At 42.0% G+C, this 21,730-nt stretch overlaps 1 protein-coding gene across 11 annotated transcripts in view; it reads right to left on the bottom strand.

Annotated features, from left to right (window-relative positions):
* setd5 (SET domain containing 5) overlaps positions 1-21,730 on the bottom strand; it is a 199,567-nt gene that overhangs the window by 36,772 nt on the left and 141,065 nt on the right. For 10 of the 11 annotated variants that reach the window (XM_070895511.1, XM_070895502.1, XM_070895505.1 and 7 more), the window contains 2 exons: positions 17,789-17,845; positions 10,901-11,458 (listed from right to left, as the gene is read on the bottom strand). In XM_070895511.1, coding sequence (XP_070751612.1) covers positions 10,901-11,458; positions 17,789-17,845 — 615 coding nt within the window. The remainder of the gene's footprint in view (positions 1-10,900; positions 11,459-17,788; positions 17,846-21,730) is intronic. The other variant, XM_070895510.1, reaches the window with a different exon arrangement.

Raw genomic sequence — 21,730 nt, 5'->3', positions numbered from 1 at the left:
CCAACTACAGATGTCAAGCTAACTGGTCTATAGTTTCCTGCTTTTCGTCTGCCTCCTTTTTCTGGACTCTAATAGGCCTTACATTTTCTTCAGTTATCCTCCTGCTCTTTCTGGGAATTCTATTTGCCATAGAATTATTAATTACTTTTCATACTCATAAGAGTATACATACTCTGCAGCTCAACTAGGGTCGATGAGGGCAGTGCATATGATGTAGTGTATATGGATATTAGCAAAGCTTTTGATAAGGTCCCACATGGCAGACTGGTCACGAAAGTAAAAGCCCATGGGATCCTGGGCAAAGTAGCAAGTTGGATCCAAAATTGGTCAGAGGTAGGAAGCAAAGGGCAATGGGTGTTTTTGTGACTGTATCTAGTGGGGTTCCGCAGGACTCAGTGCTGGGCCTCTTGCTTATTGTGGTATATATCAATGACTTGGACTTGAACGTTGGAGGTATGACTAAGAAGTTTGCAGATGATACTAAAATAGACTGTGTGGTTGATAATGAAGAAGAAATCTGCGGACTGTAGGAAGATATCAATGTACTGCGCAGATGGGCAGAACAGTGGCAAATGGAATTCAATCCGGATAAGTATGAGGTAATGCATTTGGGGATGTCTAACAAGGCAAGGGAATACACATTAAATGGTATGACACTGAAATGTGTAGAGGAACAAAGGGACCTTGGAGTGCAAGGTCCACAGATCCCTGAAGGTAGCAGGCCAGGTAGATAAGATGATTAAAAAGGCATATGGTATACTTGCCTTTATTAGTCAAGGCATGGAATACAAGAGCAAGGAGGTTATGCTTGAACTGTATAAAACACTGGTTAGGCCACAGCTGGAGGACTGTGTCCAGTTCTGGTCACCACATTACAGGAAAGATGTGACTGCACTGGAAAGGATGCAGAGTAGATTTACAAGAATGTTGCCTGGGCTGGAGAATTGTGGCTATGAGGAAAGATTGGAGATGCTGGGTCTGTTTTCTTTGGAACAGAGGAGGCTGAGGGGAGACCTGATTGAGGTGTATAAAATTATGAGGAGCCGAGATAGAGTGGATAGGAAGGACCTGCTTCCCTTGGCAGAGGGGTCAACAACCAGGAGGCATAGATGTAAAGTAATTGGGGGGATGTATAGAAGAGATATGAGGGGAAATGTCTTTACCCAGAGGGTGGTGGGGGTCTGGAACTCACTGCCTGAAAGGGTGGTAGGGGCAGAAAGCCTCACCACATTTAAAAAAATACTTAAAGTGCCGTAACCTACAGGGCTGCAGACCAAGAGCTGGAAGGTGGGATTAGGCTGGATAGCTCTTGGTTGGCCGGCGCGGATACGATGGGCTGAAATGGCCTCCTACTGTGCTGTAAATTTCTATGATTCTATGACCACATTCCTTCCAGGGTTAGCTACACTGCTGTTCTGATTTATTGTGAATTACATCTCATAGCAAGCCCTCCCCTTCTGCCTCCACTGAAGCTAAAAACTATAAATTTAGTGAGATATGATAAATAGCAGATTTTGGGCCAAATCTTCTGTAGGGCATCTTCTGGTGTACAATAACTTGCTTTTAATGTAGTAAAACATCCCAAGAGGCTTCAGAGGACCGTTATCAAACAAATTTGACATCGAAGAAACACAAGATGATATTAGGACAGGTGGCTAAAAGCTTAGTCAAAGAGGTAGGTTTTAAGAAGCATAAGAACATAAGAATTAGGAGCAAGAGTAGGCCATTCGGCCTCTCGAGCCTGCTCCGCCATTCAATGAGATCATGGTTGATCTTCTACCGCAACTCCACTTTCCTGCACTAGCTCCGTATCCCTTGATTCCCTTAATATCCAAAAATCTATTAATCTCTGTCTTGAATATACTCAAAGACTGAGCCTCCACAGCCCTCTGGGGTAGAGAATTCCAAAGATTCACCACCTTCAGTGAAGAAGTTTCTCCTCATCGCAGTCCTACATGGTTGGCCCCTTATTCTAAGACTGTGTCCCCTGGTTCTACACTCCTCAGCCAGAGGAAACATCCTCCCTGCATTTACCTAGTCAAGCCCTTTAAGAATTTTGCATGTTTCAATGAGATCACCTCTCATTCTTCTAAACTCTTGAGAATATAAGCCTAGTCTACTCAATTTCTCCTCGTAGGACAATCCCCCCATCCCAAGAATCAGTCTGGTGAACCTTCGTTGCACTCCCTCAATGGTGAATATATCCTTCCTTAGGTAAGGAGACCAAAACCGTACACAATACTCCAGGTGCGGTCTCACCAGGCCCTATATAATTGCAGTAAAACGTCTTTACTCTTATACTCAAATCCTCTTGTAATAAAGGCCAACATACCATTTGCTTTCTTAATTGCTTGCTGTGCCTGCATGTTAACTTTCAGTGATTCATGTATAAGGACACCCAGGTCCCTATGAACACCAACATTTCCCAATCTCTCACCATTTAAAAAAAGACACTGCTTTTCTATTTTTCCTACCAAAGTGGATAACTTCACATTTCACCACATTATAATCCATTTGCCATGTTCTTGCCCATTCACTTAGCCTGTCTATATCCTCTTGAAGTGTCTTTGCATTCTCCTCACAACTTACATTCCCACCTAGCTTTGTATCATCATCAAACTTGGATATATTACATTTGGTCCCCTCATCCAAATCATTGATGTAGATTGTGAATAGTTGGAGCACAAGCACTGATCCTTGGCGGTACCCCACTAGTTACAGTCTGCCAACCCGAAAATGACCCGTTTATTCCTACTTTGTTTTCTGTTCGTTAACCAATCCTATATCCAGGCTAGCATATTATCCCCAATCCCATGAGCCCTAATTTTGTTCAATAACCTCTTATGTGGCACCTTATCGAATGCCTTCTGAAAATCCAAATGCACCACATCCACTGATTCTCCCTGATCTATTCTACTCGCTACAACCTTAAAAAACTCAACAGATTTGTCAAACATGATTTCCCTTTCATAAATCTGTGTTGACTCTGCCCAATCCTATTATTACTTTCCAGGTGCCCAGTTTCCACATCCTTAATAATAGATTTTAGCATTTTCCCTACTACTGACGTCAGGTTAACTGGTCTGTAGTTCGCCATTTTCTCTCTCCCTCCTTTCTTAAATAGCGGGGTTGCATTAGCTACCTTCAAATCTACAGGAACTGTTCCAGAATCTATGGAATTTTGGAAGATGACAACCAGTCCATCCACTATCTCTACAGCCACCTCTTTCAAAACCTTAGGATGTAGGCCATCGGGTCCAGGGGATTTATCGGCTTTCAGTCCCATTAATTTCTCCAATACTATTTTTTTTTCACTAATACTAATTTCTTTCAGTTCCTCATTCTCCTTGGTACTTCACTATTTCCGGAAGATTTTTCGTGTCTTCTTCCGTGAAGACAGACACAAAGTATGTGTTTAATTTCTCTGTCGTTTCCTTATTCCCCATTATAATTTCTCTTGTCTCAGCCTGTAAGGGACCCACATTTACTTTTACTAATCTTTTCCTTGTTACACACCAATAGAAGCTTTTACAGTCTGGTTTATGTCCTTCGTTAGTTTACTCTCATATTCTATTTTCCATTTCTTTATCAATTTTTTGGTCCTCCTTTGCTGAATTCTAAAATCCTCAAAATCATGATAACGTATGTTAAAGGAGGAGAGTGCGGTCAAGAGGCGGAGAGGTTTAGGAAGGGAATTCCAGAGCTTAGGGCCTAGACAGCTGAACCAATGGTGGAGTGATTAAAACTGTGGATGTGCAAGAGGCCAGAATGGGAGGAAGAGAGAGATCTGGGAGGGTTATATGGCTGGAGGAGGTTTCAGAGAAAGGTAGGGTTGAGGCCATAGAGGGATTTGAAAACAAGCATGAGACTTTTTAAATCAAGGCGTTGCTGGACCGGGAGCCAATGTCGTTCAGCAAGCACAACGGCGATGGGTGAAGGGCACTTGGTACGAATTAGGATACGTGCAGAAGAGCTTTGGATGAGCTCAAGTTTATGGAGGATGGAAGGCCAGCCAGGAGAGCATTTGAATAGTTGAGTCTAGCTATGGCATGGATGAGGGTTTCAGCAGCAGATGAGCTGAATCAGGGACGGAGATGGGCGATGTGATGGAGGTGGAAGCAGGCGGTCTTGGTGATGGAGCGGATATGGGTTGGACGCTCACCGGGTCAAATAGGACACCAAGTTTGCAAACAGTCTGGTTCAGCCTCAAACAGTGACCAGGGAGAAGGATGGAGTTGGTAGCCAGGGAACGGAGTTTGTGCCAGTTAGTTAGACGTTTTCCTGCACCCTTCAGCTCACACTTTTTGCACATTAATAACGGCATACGTCATGAATACGCCGTTATTTTTCCAGCAATATTGGGATCATTATTATTATTTCTGTGGAAATACTAATTTTCTCCCCATGACAGAATGCATCTGGACTATATTGCCTGCTGGTGTGCAAGGTGCATGTCTGCAAGAGGGAGCTGGACCGATTCTTGACTGAGGCAGCGATCACATCAACTTCTCAAAAATGCACTTGTTCTAGAAGTGCTGACAACAGAATGAATTGCTGCCAATAACAGCCGCAAAATAACATGGCACACTTCCAGAACCATCCCCTATGGGAGAGGGAAGGAGATGAAGAGGGGGAGTAGGGAGGGGAGAGGAGGGAGGGAGGGAGGGAGGGAGGGAGGGAGGGAGGAAGAGGAGAGGAGGGGAGAGGACAGGGAGAGAGGAGCGAGAGAGGGGAGAAAGAGAGAGATGGCTAAGGGAGGGGAGGTGGTGAAAGAGGAGAAATGACAAAACTACTTTACTAGATACTTGAATACATGAGGAATAACTGGGATAAAATTAGTGTGAATGGTATAGAGCTTCCTAAATTCTTAAAATGAATTCAGGAGAACTTTTTTTAGCCAGTATGTAACAAGCCCCTCAAGGGAGAGGGTAGTTCTGGACTTAGGGAATGAGGCTGGGAAGGTGGAAGGGGTATCAGTGGGAGAGCATTTTGGTGCAAGTGATCATAATTCAATTAGATTTAGGGTAGTTATGGAAAAGGATAAAGATAGACCAGCAATAAAAGTTCTAAATTGGGGAAAAGCCAATTTTGCTAAACTGAGAAGAAATTTAGCCAAAGTGGACTGGAAACGACTACTTGAAGGTCAAAGCAATCGGAGGCATTCAAGGAGATCCCGAGGGTTCAGAGCAAAGAAAATGGATGGGACGAACAAGTCAAGAGCCCCTGGATGTTAAGGGACACGTAGGATAAAGAAAAAAAGGAGGCTTATGAGAGATACCGAGGGCTCAATATTGCAGAAACTCTGGAGTATAGAAAGTGCAAGGGTGCAATTAAAAAGGAAATTAGGAAAGCAAGAGAGCATGAAAAAATGTTGGCAAGTAAAATCAAGGAAAACCCAAAGATGTTTTCTAAATACATTAAGAGCAAGAGGATAACTAAAGAAAGAGTAGGGCCCATTAGAGACCATAAAGGTAACCTGTATGTGGAAGCGGAAGACGTGGGTATGGTTCTTAATGAATACTTTGCATCTGTTTTCACAAAAGAGAGGGACGATGCAGACATTGCAATCAGCGAGGAGGAGTGTGAAATATTAGATGAAATGAACATAGAGAGAGGGGAAGTATTAAGGGGTTTGGCAGCTTTGAAAGCGGATAAATCCCCAGGCCTGGATGAAATGTATCCCAAGCTATTAAGAGAAGTAAAAGAGGAAATAGCAGAGGCTCTGACCATTATTTTACAATTCTCTCTGGCTACAGGTTTGGTGCCGGAGGACTGCTAATGTTGTTCTTTGTTTAAAAAGAGAGAATGGGATAGACCAAGTAATCAGCCTAACCTCGGTGGTGGGAAAATTATTGGAAAAAATTCCGAGGGACAGGATAAGTCTTCATTTAAAAAGACATGGATTAATCAAAGATGGCTTTGTTAAGGGAGGGTCATGTCTGACTAAGTTGATTGACACTCCTTGTTACCACCTCAAAAAATTCAATGAGGATAGTATGTTTGATGTAATGTATATTTTTTAGCAAGGCTATTGATAAATTCCTACACGGCAGACTGGTCACGAAAGTAAAAGCCCATGGGATCCAGGGCAAACTGGCAACTTGGATCCATAATTGGCTCAGAGGCAGGAAGCAAAGGGTAATGATTGATGGGTGTTTTTGTGATTGGAAGGCTGTTTCCAGTAGGGCCCCTTGCTTTTTGTGGTATATAAAAATGATTTAGACTTCAATGTAGGGGGTATAGTTAAGAAGTTTGCAGATGATACTAAAATCTGCTATGTGGTTGATAATGAAGAAGAAAGCTGTAGACTGCAGGAAGATATCAATGAACTGGTCAGGTGGGCAGAACAGTGGCAAACGGAAATCAATCCGGAGAAATGTGAGGCAATGCATTTGGGGAGGGCTGACAAGACAAGAGAATACACATTAAATGGTAGGATACTAAGAAGTGTAGAAGAACAAAAAGACCTTGGAGTGCAGGACCACAGATCCCTGAAGGTAGCAGGCCAGGTAGATACGGTGATTAAGAAGGCATACGGAATACTTGCCTTTATTAGTCGAGGCAGGAGCAGGGAGGTTATGCTTGAACTGTATAAAACACTAGTTAGGCCACAGCTGGAGTACTGCGTGCAGGAATGGTCACCACATTACAGGAAAGATGTGATTGTACTCGAGAGGGTACAGAGGAGATTTACAAAGATGTTGCCTGGACTGGAGAATTTTAGCTATGAGGAAAGATTGGATAGACTGTGTTTCTTTTCTTTGGAACAGAGGAGGCCAAGGGGAGACCTTATTGAGTTGTATAAAATTATGAGGGGCCTAGATAGTGGATAGGAAGCATCTATTTCCCTTAGCAGAGGGGTCAACAACCATGGGGGTATAGATTTAAAATAATTGGTAGGAGGATTAGAGGGGATTTGAGGGGAAATTTCTTTATCCAGAGGGTCTGGAACTCACTGCCTGAAAGAGTGGTAGAGGCAGAAACCCTCACCACATTTAAAAAGTGCTTGGATGTGCACTTGAAGTGTTGTAACCTACAGGGCTACAGACCAAGGGCTGGAAAGTGGGATAGGCGGGATAGCTCTTTGTCGGCCGGCACGGACACGATGGGCCGAAATGGCCTCCTTCTGTGCTGTAAATTTCTATGATTCTATGAATGCTTATTCCAATACTGATAGCAAATGTTTGTTCTCATAGAATTTGGTTGCACCAGATATGTTGGTATGTGCCTCTGTATATAAGGGAGCTATCCAGCAGATAGTACAAATGTAAGTTCATTACTGAATATTCTATATGCTCAGTAATATTTAGCATTTAAAATGATAGAAAAAATTGAAAAGGTTTCACATTTTGTTTCTCCCCCCACAATTAAATTTCAAAGCTGAAAGAGGGTTGGATTGAACAGACTAACATACATCAATTTGCTGTTTCTCTTACTTGTCTAATGACCCCAAGTCACATTCATCTAGGCTTACAAAAGAGATTGAATAGATTTACTGGTGAAGGTCACAACACTATACAATGTTTAGTAATATTTTGTCACTTGCTCTGATGTATGGCAGGAAATGCCGCAAGGCTCAGAATGTTTTTACTAAGTTTCACTTTAACTGCATTGGGGTTTCCTTAAGCAAAGAACCACTTTGTCCAACACCCTTTAGCTTCTCTGTAAAATTGTGTTAAAAATGCTATTTTGAACTTTACTCTCTTGTTCTTCATTAAGTGAACATCAATTGTTCCTCCCTAATGTGTTGATATTAAAACTCCAAAGCTCCTGTGCTCGCCAGACTATAATTTTCCACAAATTACAGTGAATAGGAGGAAAGTCATGGGCTGGCTAGTGCAAAAGCGACAAATCTAGTCCAATGTTTCCTATTCTAATTTATTTGTTCTTTCTCAGTACCTCAAAACTTTGGAACTCTTTCCTTCGGTCAGTCTCCTTCCTCTTACAATGTTTAGTTTTTAAATCCACGTTCACTTGTACATTTCCATGTGTGACCTCTCAAATCATGCCCCTCTAGATCTCTCAAAATACTTTATGTTTTTCCTGCTTGTATTAAACTTGACCGGTCTATAGATTTCAGGTATGTCTCCAGAGTTTTTTTTTTTAAATGCCTGCAGTAGAGTTCTGTTTTCCATATTCTAATCGTGAATCTCCCCAGAATATAGTACATTTTTAAAAATTTAAGTTTTCTTAATTTTGATGTCCACATCCTCTTAAAGTGCTTCAGTATTGCTTCACTGGTTTGTGACGGAGGAGCCGTGAGAGATCGTGGCGGAGGTGCAACAGATGAGGTTAGGGTGCCCAGAAGAGCCAGCCCACACTGCGATATGTGTGCGCACTAGATCCGTGCAACAGAGCAGGTTTCCAGTTGTCCTGGTTAACCCTTGCCACTGGATAAAGGCCTAGTTCTGTCAAGTCCATGTGGTGGCTGATGTGCAACGGTCACCACATTAAAAAATCCACACACAGGCATCTTACACCCCTGGAGTTCGGGACTGGAATATCAGGTCCTTCATTGAAACATCTGTGAACTCACGTGGAAGCAAGTCATCCTCGTTCGAGGGACTGCCTATGATGATGATGACGACAATTTTCAGGCTTCTAAAAACCCAAATTTTAGCTGCAGCCGCTATCTATTTTTCAATTTATCTAGTCTTATCTTTTCATCCTTTGGAAACATTGACCCCAAGTTTCCACATGATTTGCTCCTGATTTTTTAGGAGCAACTGGTGTAGAACGGAGTATCTTAGAAATCGGAATTCTCGTCATTTAGTTTGCTCCAGTTCTAGTCAGTTAGAACAGTTTCACTTTGGAACAGAATTTTTTTTTCAAAAGGGGGTGTGTCCGGCCACTTACGCCTGTTTTCAAAGTTTCGTCAGTGAAAACTTACTCCAAACTAACTTAGAATGGAGTACGTAAAGATTTTTGTACGCTCGAAAAAACCTTGTCTACACTTTAGAAAATCAGGCGGAGGTTACAAATCAGGCGTAGGGAATGGTGGGGGGGGGGGGGGGGTTTAAAGGGAAGTTTACAAACATTAAACACTTCAGTTTTACAAATAAAGAGCCATCATCAATAATAAATGATAAATACATCAATAAATCAACCAATAAATCAATCAAAAAAAATTAATAAGAAATAATAATTATTTTTTTTTAAATCAATAAATAAAACATTTTCTACTTACCGACTGCAGCACCGGGAGCCCTCCAACAGCGTGCTGGGATGCCCCCCGCAGTGTGTCTCTGTCAGTGTCTCTATCGCTCTGTCTGTCTGTGTGTGTCTCTCATTCTCTGTCTGTCAGTGTTTCTGACAGTGAGGGGAGGAGGAGGAGGGGGGTAGAGGGAGGGATGGGGGAGAAGGGGGAGGGATGGGGGAGAAGGGGGAGGGATGGGGGAGAAGGGGGAGGGATGGGGGAGAAGGGGGAGGGATGGGGGAGAAGGGGGAGGGATGGGGGAGAAGGGGGAGGGATGGGGGAGAAGGGGGAGGGATGGGGGAGAAGGGGGAGGGATGGGGGAGAAGGGGGAGGGATGGGGGAGAAGGGGATAAAGGGGAGAAGGAGATTGGGGGGGAGGAGATTGTGGGGGGGGAAGGAGATTGGGGGGGGGAAGGAGATTGGGGGGGGGAAGGAGATTGGGGGGGGGAAGGAGATTGCGGGGGGGGGAAGGAGATTGGGGGGGGGGAAGGAGATTGGGGGGGGGGAAGGAGATTGGGGGGGGAGGAGATTGGGGGAGGGAGGAGATTGGGGGGGGGGAGGAGAAGGAGATTGGGGGGGGGGAGGAGAAGGAGATTGGGGGGGGGGGAGGAGATTGGGGGGGGGAGAGAAGGAGATTGGTGGGGGGAAGGAGATTGGGGAGGGGGGGAAGGAGATTGGGGAGGGGGGGAAGGAGATTGGGGAGGGGGGGGGAAGGAGATTGGGGAGGGGGAGGAAGGAGATTGGGGAGGGGGGGGAAGGAGATTGGGGAGGGGGGGAAGGAGATTGGGGAGGGGGGGAAGGAGATTGGGGAGGGGGGGAAGGAGATTGGGGAGGGGGGGAAGGAGATTGGGGAGGGGGGGAAGGAGATTGGGGAGGGGGGGAAGGAGATTGGGGGGGGGGGAAAAGGAGATTGGGGGTAGGTGGCGTTGGGTCGGGTCGGGGGGAGCGCGGGTCGGGGGATGTGGTGGGAGGTCGGTCGGTTCGGTTCGGGGGGAGTGAGGGAGAGGAAGGTCAGGTCGGGGGGAGTGAGGGAGAGGAAGGTCAGGTCGGGGGGAGGGAGGGAGAGGGAGGTCAGGTCGGGGGGAGGGAGTTCAGGTCGGATCCAGTCCGGAGGCTGGGGGGGGGGGGGGGGGGAGGGGGGGGAAGCGAGAGTCAGGTCGGTGTCGGGTCCGGTCCGGAGGCGGGAATCGAGTCGGGAGGAAGCAGGAGCTGGGCGTGGGAGGAGCCTTATCCACGCAGCCCCAGTGAGGCCATTCGGCCAGGGCTAGGGGCTGCGTGCTTCGGCCCCTCCCACACAGTTTTGGGCGCCTGGAGCTACTGCACTTGCGCGCCCACTGCAGCGCGCATGTGCAGAGGTCCCGGCACTGTTTTCAGCGCAGGGACCTGGCTCTGCCCCCTACAGCTCCTGCTGCACTGCGTCGAGGGCCAGAGGACCTGCAGGGAGGTGGAGAATCTGGAGGGTTTTTTTTAGGCGCACTTTGTGGCGCGAAAAACGGGTGTCCAGGTCGGGACTGTGCCGTTCTAGGCGCGGCTCGAAACTTGGGCCCAATAGGTGCCTCTAGTCCACTCTTGAAATCACTATAGTGACTAGTTTAAACATACCCCCCCACCCGACCCCGCAAAAAAATCAGATGCGAGTTACCAGCCTTAAATTACATTATTTTAGCATAATAATCTATAGATACAACATATTTGGTTACTTGCCTTCTTCTTCTGTGGTGGGTTTTGCTGAGGTGTTGTATTTCCTTCAGAATACAAAGGTTGCCGGTCTGCTTGAGGGGACATGGATCCTTGCAGTGTCTCAGATAAGAGTCCTTGGCTTTGCCTGTTAAAGCACGAGTCCTCAGATGGACTCATATACACGGCTTCTCCAAATCCTCGTTCCGACTGTGAAGATTTTCTGTCACTGATGTAATTGGCTCTGTTCTCAAGTCCTCTGTATGGTCCCTCTAGCCTGTGTGTTGGGGTGAGGTCTCGGAGATTGGAGTTCAAAGGCGAACAGGCATATATCAAATTAAACTCTGTCCTGAACGCTTGTTCTGAGTTTTTCAGGGATGAGGGTCCATCACTGTTCCTCCCTGTAAGCCCAGTTTCAGTTTCACTGGGGAATGTTAATGCAGAACATGGAGGCTGAGCAGCACAGTCTGACAGCGGCCCCTCAGTGACCGCTGTGACCCGGAGTGTGGTGGTATCCGGGTCAGGTTGAAGGGAGTGATCTGAGGAGCCAGTCCTGGACTGGTCATTATCCGCTCTCAAAGGCGGCTGAAATGACAGAAGGAGGAACTATTTGTTAGTGACAACTAAAATATATGAGCCTGACGAGGGGATTGAAAAGAAACTCTAGTTTCACACGAGGCAGTTGACTGAACTCTGCTTCTCTTTAAACACCAGCACAGTAGTTTAATATGTTTCTGATCATTAGATCATAAAAAAACACCTTAAATTCATATTAAACCTTTACCCGGGGTATATAATCAACTTACAATCTTGAGTACATCTTCAATTGGAACATTTCTTGAATGATAACTCCTAATAAATTTACAGTGCTACTTCCATAAAGTTCTAGGTATTTTAGTAAGCATTTTAGATTTAAATATAAATACAGGCTGTTGTAGTATTAAAAAGGTATTCTACCAAATGTCTCCACAACATCTGGAGCAAACATCTACAAGACAAAGCTCTTTAAGAGCTTGTTGTTTGAAAATGGTAATTTTAGCTCCCTAAAGAGCCGGGATTCCTCCTTTCTATTAACCCTCTCCATGTGCATCTCATAAAAAGTAGTTAAATAAATGATCGTTTAGTTGACATACACTTTATTTTTAACATTTACACAGATGTGTGCACACAACATTAACCTGAACAAAAGGTTCTCCTCTTCTAAGAAAAATACTGACACTAGAATTGAGTTTTCAGTTGAACTAGCAAATGGATTGAAGTCACAGCAGCAAGCCGAAGATTGGATGTTGTGTTTTGGGACTACACTTCTCAGGTCTCTAATGCTGGTCTCAGAAGCTATTTTGAGTTAAACGAAAGCATCTGTCAAGTCACACCCTCAAAATACATTGAGGGAAAGCAAAGGGTATAGCAACATGTGGTCCTATAACCATGGCTGACAATGTGGCTTGTTTCTTGGATGTGCAATCTTTCACATGGTCAGACTCACTCCTGTAGATCAAAGATAGACTAATCGGAATTGCCGCCAGCCTCCACGTGCAACATTATGGTCTACCAAACATGGACTTCAAAAACAAAAATCGACATAGGTCGCTATATGCTACAAGACCTCAACCTGGCAGTGGGGGAATGATAATCTGGTGGTCCAATAGGGTAGTGTATATTAGTGACCAAATAATAACTACCTTTATGATGGGATATCTGAAACAACGGGATTTTTTATTGGAATGCTAACTGTTAAGAGGGTGGAGTTTAGATAGTGGGCTTTAGTCTCATACTTTTTTTTTTAAATTAGAGAAACATCTCTTCTAACTAATACATCAATCATTTATTGAATGACTGGGCAGATCTCAAAGGACAAATGTGCAAATAAAGAAAGTTTCAAAAATATTTTAAATATAAAAAGATTTCCACTGGCTTATTTTAATCACACTCACTAGCCAAATTTCACTGAAAAGGCAAGCCTTTTAGCTAAAGAAACTTCACTTCAAAATGTTCCTCAGCTGATTAAGGATAGAGCACAAGAACCCAGAATCCTTCAAAATTAACACATATTCAAATTGAAGAACCCTTAATACATATATTGTGAGTAAGTGCCCACTGCTGGATCTGTACTGTAATAAATCTGGAGACATCAAATTTAGGTGGCTGGAGTCTAACAGAAGCGGGATTGTAAACAAATCAGTCAACTGCTCCCGTCGACAGGCTCGGATCTTTTGTTCTGTCTTCTTCCATCCTGAAGTCTAGGAATACTCAGAAAAACTGTGGGTATACATTATATCTTACTGCTGTCAGTGCTATATTGATAAAGAGCATTATATAAATGCCTCGGTACAGTTCTTATTCAGAAAATATGTAACTTGATGCTTTGCTAGTCACCTCCATTAGGTTAGTGTAATGGCAGTTTTAATGCATATCCATTCACAGAATCAGGCACAAGGGGTTTCTAGGTTATGTTGACGAATAATCTATTGAAATAACTATTGTACATTGGCTGCAATGGATATTTAAGCCTGCAGGATTGGTGTCAACTCACTTGGTAATTTTTTTTGTGTCAGTGTTCTGGACAACAGATTATAGAACCAGGAGAATTTAATTTTTAATTTATTCATTTTAAAGCAGCTATGCCTTTCCCTAGATGTGGTTTTCTGACATACAGGTAGGAACTCAGCAAAGTCAAGGACATTTTATACCTAATACTGTGATGAATCCATTGAATGTTTTGCAGTAACATTTAAATTACAGACATGAAGTTTGTGTTCGCACTCCACTGACCACCTGATCTATTTCCAACCAAACAACGTGAGTTTGGCTCTGTAACTGGCAGAAACCATGAGGCAAAGTGCAGAGGTCACGAGTCTGAATGTACAAACCACGTGATCCTGCGACCATCACGGTGGAGATTACGCTCCCAGCAGTAAATGCCTCTCTTCCTGATTACCTTGCACCTTTCATTTCATCACTGTTACATGTCATTTTTCCAGACTGGAGTAGTCTCTCCACCCTCCCTCCAGTCACTGCTCCACAAGTGTGCTCCATTAAATTACTGAAGGAACAGAGAACACTATTTCAAAAATCATTGTTTCTGCAATAAACTAAAAATAAGGCAGTCCCTACACCTTAACATATGTCTCGAGTAGCCAGGGGCAATTAATAGCTGATAAAAGCAAAACTAGTACATAGAAAATCTTTGAAATGTTAAGTCCTGCCATAGGCTGAATTCCTTTTGACTTGACTGGCAGCCACTATCAGTCCATTGGGAAGAAATACTTCCTTTTATTAAAAATAACTATGAACATCTGTGTTTAGTGCGTGTTGAAGCACCTGGACTCCAAAGAACAAGAATTCTTTACCATTTCCTCTGGAGATCCCATTTTTATATTTTAACTTAATTATTTTCCTATACAAGCAAAGCCAAACCAACTTCAGACATATAAAAATAAAACCTTCCAATAATGTAGTATGCCAGCTGTCCAGTTAACCTCAGGTGCCAAAGCTAACTCCAGCACTTGCAAGCTAAGCTGAGGATTTGGCAGCCATAGGGCACAAACCTGACACGTTGCGAACCAGAATTCAAGAAACTGCTTTTCGCTACACGTTTTATTTGGTCTTCAGGTCTCAAGCCAAGTATCAGGCACAGTTGAAGTATCAGCATTCAAGCCGCTTACTTCAGATGCTTGAAGTCAAAGGGTAGAAGGAAAGGGGAGGAGACCAGCTAACAGTACACCTACAGCTGGTTTCCCTGTCACCTCTTCAGCAGAATTGGGAATTACTTAAAAAAAAAGATATATATATATATATAATAGACTGCAGCAAAGTCCAAGGCTTAAGAAAAACTTTTACCAAGTTTTTTTTTCCAATTGAGAAACTTAGACCCAATCATGCAGTGTTACTGAAAAGGGACAAATAAAAATAGGAAAACTTAAAACAAATTGTGACAATATAATTTTATGATGGAGCTGAGAATGCCTACGCTCCGAACAATTGAGAGATACTCCATGAGAACAGAATGCTCTGTGGGCGAACATGTACGTCCCTAGGAACCACGCCACTCATTCAGCATCTGAGGGTTGAAACAGGGAACTTGTCATCAGACAATTTATCACTTCCAGACTGCAGAACCAGTTTCAGGAAAGTGCTGCTATACTGGTCAATCATTCTCCTCAGTTTACATTTTTACCCAGTGCTGAGCAGAGGCAGCAGTTCCAAAGAACCAAGAAAAACTGCCAATAGAACAAGATGAAAGTGGCCAGTTTATAACTATAACCTCACCTAAAAAAAAACATTGATTAGCTTCATGCAGGCACTGTACTATAAAACCAGTTTTAGGTTCTGAAAACGACTGCCAGTCAAATTGCTGAGGCATGTTTTAATCCTGTAGTCAGAAAACAACAAATGCTTTTCTTCTATCTTGCAGAAATTTCCCTAGTAATAGCTTAAAATAGTCCAGTTGCAGAAAGCCATTGTTTTGTTTAATTATTACTGCATTGTTGTTCCTCTTAAACAAACCCCTCCCCCTCCCCCTCCCCCCTTGTGCCTCACCTGTGAAGATGAATGGTCTGCAGTATGCACTGCATCCTCAGGGTGAATGGTTAACATTTTAAATGTTAGGCAGGCAGTTGGATTGGCTGATTGGCAATCAAAATGGTTACACCTCACACACTCACAAAAAGATCAATTAATGTAGGTAACAGCTGAGAATTGGAGCCCAATTCTCCTTCACAAAGCAGCATGTTAATTAACTAACGCCCATCTGAAGAGCAGAGAATTTGTCTGTGCTTCAACAAAGATTAAGTACCAGATTTATCATCACACAAATGAGACCAGTAGCCTCTTAGCTTGAGCATCAAACTGTGAAAGTTTCGCTTAAAAATGCAAATTTATCACCCTGTGTGGAATATTTTAATATAACCATCCAACTTTTGGGTGGGGGGCATTACAGGGGAGGGAGGGAAAGAGATAAACAAGATAACCCAATTTAGTGAGGTTGCGACTGAATTCTCAAAACTCCTAAATACTTCTGTATGAATGGAGTTCAATTCTGTTCTTGATTTGATCATTTTTAATAGTATAGTATAATTATGTGAAAGATTACTGGTTGTAGTCAGTATCAACAAGGTTGTCATGTCACTGTGATTGATGGCTTGTTGAATGGAACTGGAGTGCTTGATCTGCAAACAGCATGGACAAACAGCACTGAGCAAAACATACCAAGCAGAGGGTCTGGTCTCTGAGGATTCCAGGATCATTCGTCTGCCTACTCAAGTCCATTCACATCAGTATTCAAAGTGATGGATTTTCTACACTCTGGTTTGAGAGGCTTTGGAATATTCCATTTGGAATGCAGTTAATTTATCTCATTTTGTTAGAGGTGCTTTGGCCTGCCTAGCTTAAAGCAGCACACAAAGTGGCTGTACTAGCTGACCCTGGATCCTATGTGCCACTCGGAGCGGTTTTCATTTTTATTGCTGCTTGTCGGATAACAGCAGCAAATACCAATCACAGGAGGCATGAGCTCTGTGCTGCCAAGCAACTACAATGTACAATGGGGAGATTATACCAAAGCAGCTTCAGCCACGAAATCTAGTTTGGAACAAAAGCAGCTGGGATGATAAAAGTGCCCCAGATCTACAGAACTGATACAAGAATTATAATTGTGGGGTAAACATTGGAACATTAACTGGGGACAACCTATAACTATAGAATATTGATTTAATGGACTTCGATTGCTTAACCAGATTCATTATAAATGCCAGAGTTTACAGTAAAAGTTTTAAGGTAATTGGATATCTCAGACATTTAAGAACCATTGCAGCTTTCGAGTGGTATATGCTGCTGTCATGCTATAAGAGGAGCCATAAAACTCCATCTTGCCAATCATCATGAATTTCCCAGCTTATACAACACATGAATGCTTAATTTCAGGAGGGGGCATTTAAAAAGTCAGATTTTTATTTCTGATTTAATTTAATTTCTTTCATATTTATGTATAGTGGGTAGTAAGCAGGAGATTTGATGACTAAATAGGAGAACACGTGTCATGTGAAAATCACTGTGATATAGTAAAATATCAGCCGGTGAGATATCTTAGCCATCTTCCCCAAGTGAGACTGATTAGATAAATCATGAATCTTGCTACTGGCCAAAACACATTCTATACATGTCATTTATGAAGTTATGATAAATAACTCAAATCCCAAATTCAGGTGTGGTGGAAGCCATTGTTTGCAGTGGAATCTGCCTGTATCACAGCTGCTGCAGCCGTTTTTTCAACAGGAATGAATGATTACGTTTTTCCAAATTCCATTTCTAAATTTTCTTTCAATATGAACAAGAGACGGTGTATCAAGGCATAAATCAAAAGATAAATCCTTATTAGCAACTGCCAATGAACCAGGTACGTAAATCTGCTCCGTATATAATAGAGGAGTATAATTTTCAAATAGACCAGCAGGATTGATAGAGCAGTGTTGTATAAATTTCAAGGTGTTGATTAACCCTTACCAAATGTGGTATCTAGCCAAATTGTATAATAATTTTGCTAGAAGTTATTTTATGCTCTGGCTTCATAACCCCAATTTTAAATTCCATTGGGCTCATGTGCTATTTATAGTTTTGTTTTCTCATTAGATGCACAGACAGATTCCTGACCCCATTCCTTGTCTTTCTCTCTCTCTCTCTCTCTCTCTCTCCTCTATCTCCCCCAAGTGATTTTGGCTATTTTACTCCCAACCCTAAATCACACTTAGGCAAGATTAGTGACTTAAATCAGACATGCACAAATTCAACCAGATGTATCACTATGAGAATCATGCAGTAAAGGGATTGTGTAGGAATCACAGAAAAAGAGAGCGAGAGAGAGATGCCACAAGGGCTATTTCAGCCTTGCTAATCTAAGTGAGATACTGGGATAACTACCTCCGGTGAAAACGGCTCAGGCCTATGCACTGGGGAACTCTCAGGAGAGGAAATGTTCTAAGAGAAGGGAAAAGCATGTTATTAGAACTCTACTCACAAGTTGGGTAAGCAAAAGCAAGAGAAAGCCACAGTCTTTTATTGTAAAACTGATTTAGTTACAAACAAATTCGAGGGGAAAATAATTGTATTTTACACAAATCCAATTGTCTGGTAAACCGTAAATGCACAGATAAGAATGCCAGTAACTGCACAATTTGTCATTATGCAACAAACAGCAATGTTCTAAAAAGAATTGGTTTATAGAAATTAAACCACTTCCATTTTAAAAATAAAATGCTAGGTCAGTTAGAAATGATTAAAAAAACTGAAAATCAATTATATTTCCTACAATATTAAAAAAATATATGATCAGCCAGTTTTATTTAGCTGGATCTCCCTCCAAGTGAGGAACAAGATTGAAAACAAAATATCTTACAAAAGGGAATAATCGTATTACAAAAACAATTCATTTCCAAATGGTTACAAAAGTAAAGTTGAGAGTCAAACCAGAAGGGCTTGGGCTCCACATCCTCTACATTCACTTTTATACATCACAACAATTGACGTTGTTGATCCATTCACTGTAAGGTATGGTTTGACAGCAGCAACTTGCTACAGTGGAGCACCTAAAAAGGTGGTGAGAGTTGGCATATAGAGTATCGAGATCAAACACACTGTCATTTAAAAGTGGAATTTAGAGCTCAGGGAAAAGTGGATGTCAGCCTTAAAAACAACCTGCCAATAAATCTTCATGCAATTACACGGTAGAAAATTAAACTGCTATTGCTAATCAAGTTCAACTCTCCCACCTCTGCCAAACTTAAAGAGGAAGATGCTGATTCATTTTTATCTCTTTACCATTAGTGCTCAAAATAAAACCCTTTTCCCCATGTTTGTTTGTAAACCAAAGCATGACAAGAATAAAACAATAACCTGTGGCTTAATGTTAGGCTTTATTAAAATAAAATGACAATGCAAAACTAAACTGGAGTGTTTCTCGGTCTATGAAGAAGCATTAGAAGATTAAAAATGGCAATGTGTCAATGTCCAGACCCCATAGAGTCTGCTGTGGCAAGCATGTCAGAAGCTGGATGTGCACAATGACCAGATTAATGCCATATGTTCTCAGGCTCGGTAATACACTGGTAAAGCCACTGCCTCAAGAATTTGTCTCAGGCTCAGGTTCCACAATAATGCCCCATACTCTTAAAGTTGTCTGAGGCAGTTCTAAATGTATTCTGTGAAATATGATGTTAGGTTATCAATGATACCATCCTTTGCAGCTATTGGCAATATGTCTCAGTTGGCCCATTCTGCAATGCAGCAATACACTTACAAAATAAGCCATTAAACATTCTCCAGCCTCATGAGTACCCTTTATTAGCACACAACTAATTCAAATTGATGCTCATAGTATTTAAAGAAGCAACAAAGCAGTATCAAATAGAATTAGAAGAGGCAATATTGTAAAGACAAGGGCTGGAACATTTTGATAATCCAGACAGCTCCTTAAAGAACACGATTAATTTCTTACAGGAGGCACAGCTCGGAGAAACATTCTCTCCTTTGCTCTTCTTCCCTAATAAAGCTTGAATGGTTTCAGTGGAGGGGGATGATTATATTTTTCTCAGCTTGAGCTGTACCAGCATATTAAGATCTAAACTGTCCACTGTACACGTGATAGAAGTTGATCGCTATCCTGCCAGCATATCCCAGGTGCTAACATATTGCTTCACCTTTCTCACACTTCACCTGCAGAATAAAAGTTGGTGATGTGACAATTCAACACAAACACTGCACTTACAAACAGAACAATAACTCATGTACAAGTATAAAAGAGAAAAATACCCCAAAACTAGCTCAATTATTTGGTTAGGTTCTTCATAACACCAACAAAAAAGGAGTATTTTGAAGGGTATTTTGATTTATAAAATCTCTCAATTTTCTGACAGTGCAAATTGAATCAGGTTACAAACCCACACGATGCAAGAATATCAAGTGAAGTTTGTAAAGTATTTTGCTTGGCCCATGTAAGAACCCAAGAACACACACCGCATGGAATATTTTTTTAAATCTAAAATCAGCAAGGATCAAGGGTTCACCCAGCAAACTGAAGTACTAGATAGAGTTAACCTGTCAAGAAAAGATGGAATCAAAATTCTCTGAAACAGGCATTATACACCAGACATGAAGAACAAACTCCAGGAGTTTGACACTACCCAGATTTTTTGACTCGGACATTTATTTTTTCAGGCAAGGTTGAAACTGTGAACTGAGTCTTTGCTCTGCATAGTATAAGAAGCTCACAGAAAATAACACATACATATGTATATATTATATACATGCATTAAAATTAGACGTTACTACAAAGATGGGCACATCTTTTGTAGAGCTTAATAGGGACCTGAAGGAAAATCATGCCAGGTGGCTCATGCCAGAAACCACTAATATAAACAGCCACCACTAACTACCTGGAAATAAAAAGCCATTAGTGGAGAAATGAACAGATTAGCTGTGCTATTAGAATCAGGAATAACATCCTAAAGGAGAAAAAGTGAGTACGTCTACTTGCAGTTCTTCCTTTCTTCATTATAAGCAGTTTAAAAATAACTAAATATTAGTTAATGAAGATAGTAACTCCTTCAGAGTAGTGCTTGCAAGGCTGCAATTTCAACATGCCAATGGAATATCCTTATTAAAACACCTTTTTTGTGACAAATTTGAGAAAAGTTTTGGGCTGATTTCATGTGTCTACTGGGATTGAGACTGTTGGTGCTCATTAACAGTCAATTCAATTTGACATAGAAATAGATCTAACTATTTATACTAAACCAGTTAAAAAAAGTCATTCATTACATTAAATTCAATGTTTTTGATACTATGAATTCTAGGGTATATTTCTATTCAAATCCCATCTTAAACTACCGGAATGAAGATACAAGTACACTAGCAGTCTTTCGATACCTCAACCCAGTGGATGCTGGATTCTGGGGGAACCTAGACAGTGAGAGTTAGCAGGCTTCTTGGCTCAATGCATAGCAATCTTGAGTGGGAACCTGACTGCTTTCCCCTCTTTTCATGCTAGAGACACTGGGCAGAACCATAATGCACCTCTTCCCCCCCCCCCCAACAACTGTGGCTGAAATCACAACTTGGGACCTCCTTGATTGTAGGGCTTAGTACAACAACACATAGTGTGTTCATCCACTGAGTCAGCAAGAAAGCTCAATTTGAATATTTAAAAAAAATACATTCTAGCTTTCAATGGTTCCACAAGTTAATTCAGTTAACAGCTGAGCCACAAAGACCTGGGCTAGCGGAGAAAATCAGTTAGGCTCCCATTTATGATCACTATCCAGTGACCATCGCTGGAAGTGCTAAGTGTGCTGGTCACATGAGGACAAGATTGGGCTTTGCTGTCACTCTGTCAAAGCTCATACATGAATAATAGGCACCTGGCACAAGTGAAAATATATTTCAGCAAGGAATCAACATCTTCTGGAGATGAAAGGGAGAGATTGGGTTCTCTGTGTTATTTCTAGCTAAGAGGACACGCAGGGACCTGTTCTTAGGTTTGGCAACTTCATTTATCACAAGCTGCTCGAAGGCATGTGAAAGTGACAGTGCATTTGTACTATAGGATGACATCTGTCCACAGCTCCCCATCACGGAGATCGGAAAATAACGTTTAATACCAATTTTCTGTTGTGCCTTACACACCAATCTGATTGTTAAAACATGGGACAGATTTAGGAATATATTGTACACATAATTTCCAATTAATTTTATCGGGCAATTTCCAATTACAGTCTATGCAACTCAACACAGGAGAATTGTTTTGGGGGTGCAAATTTCTATAGTTTGTTACAAATGACCTACAAGGAAGAACGAGCACAATTCATC

This window comes from Pristiophorus japonicus, chromosome 12 (genome assembly GCF_044704955.1).
Source record: "Pristiophorus japonicus isolate sPriJap1 chromosome 12, sPriJap1.hap1, whole genome shotgun sequence".
NCBI classification, from domain to species: Eukaryota; Metazoa; Chordata; class Chondrichthyes; family Pristiophoridae; genus Pristiophorus; species Pristiophorus japonicus.
Note: the sequence above shows the minus strand (reverse complement) of the source record. Positions and strands in the feature narration are given on the sequence as shown.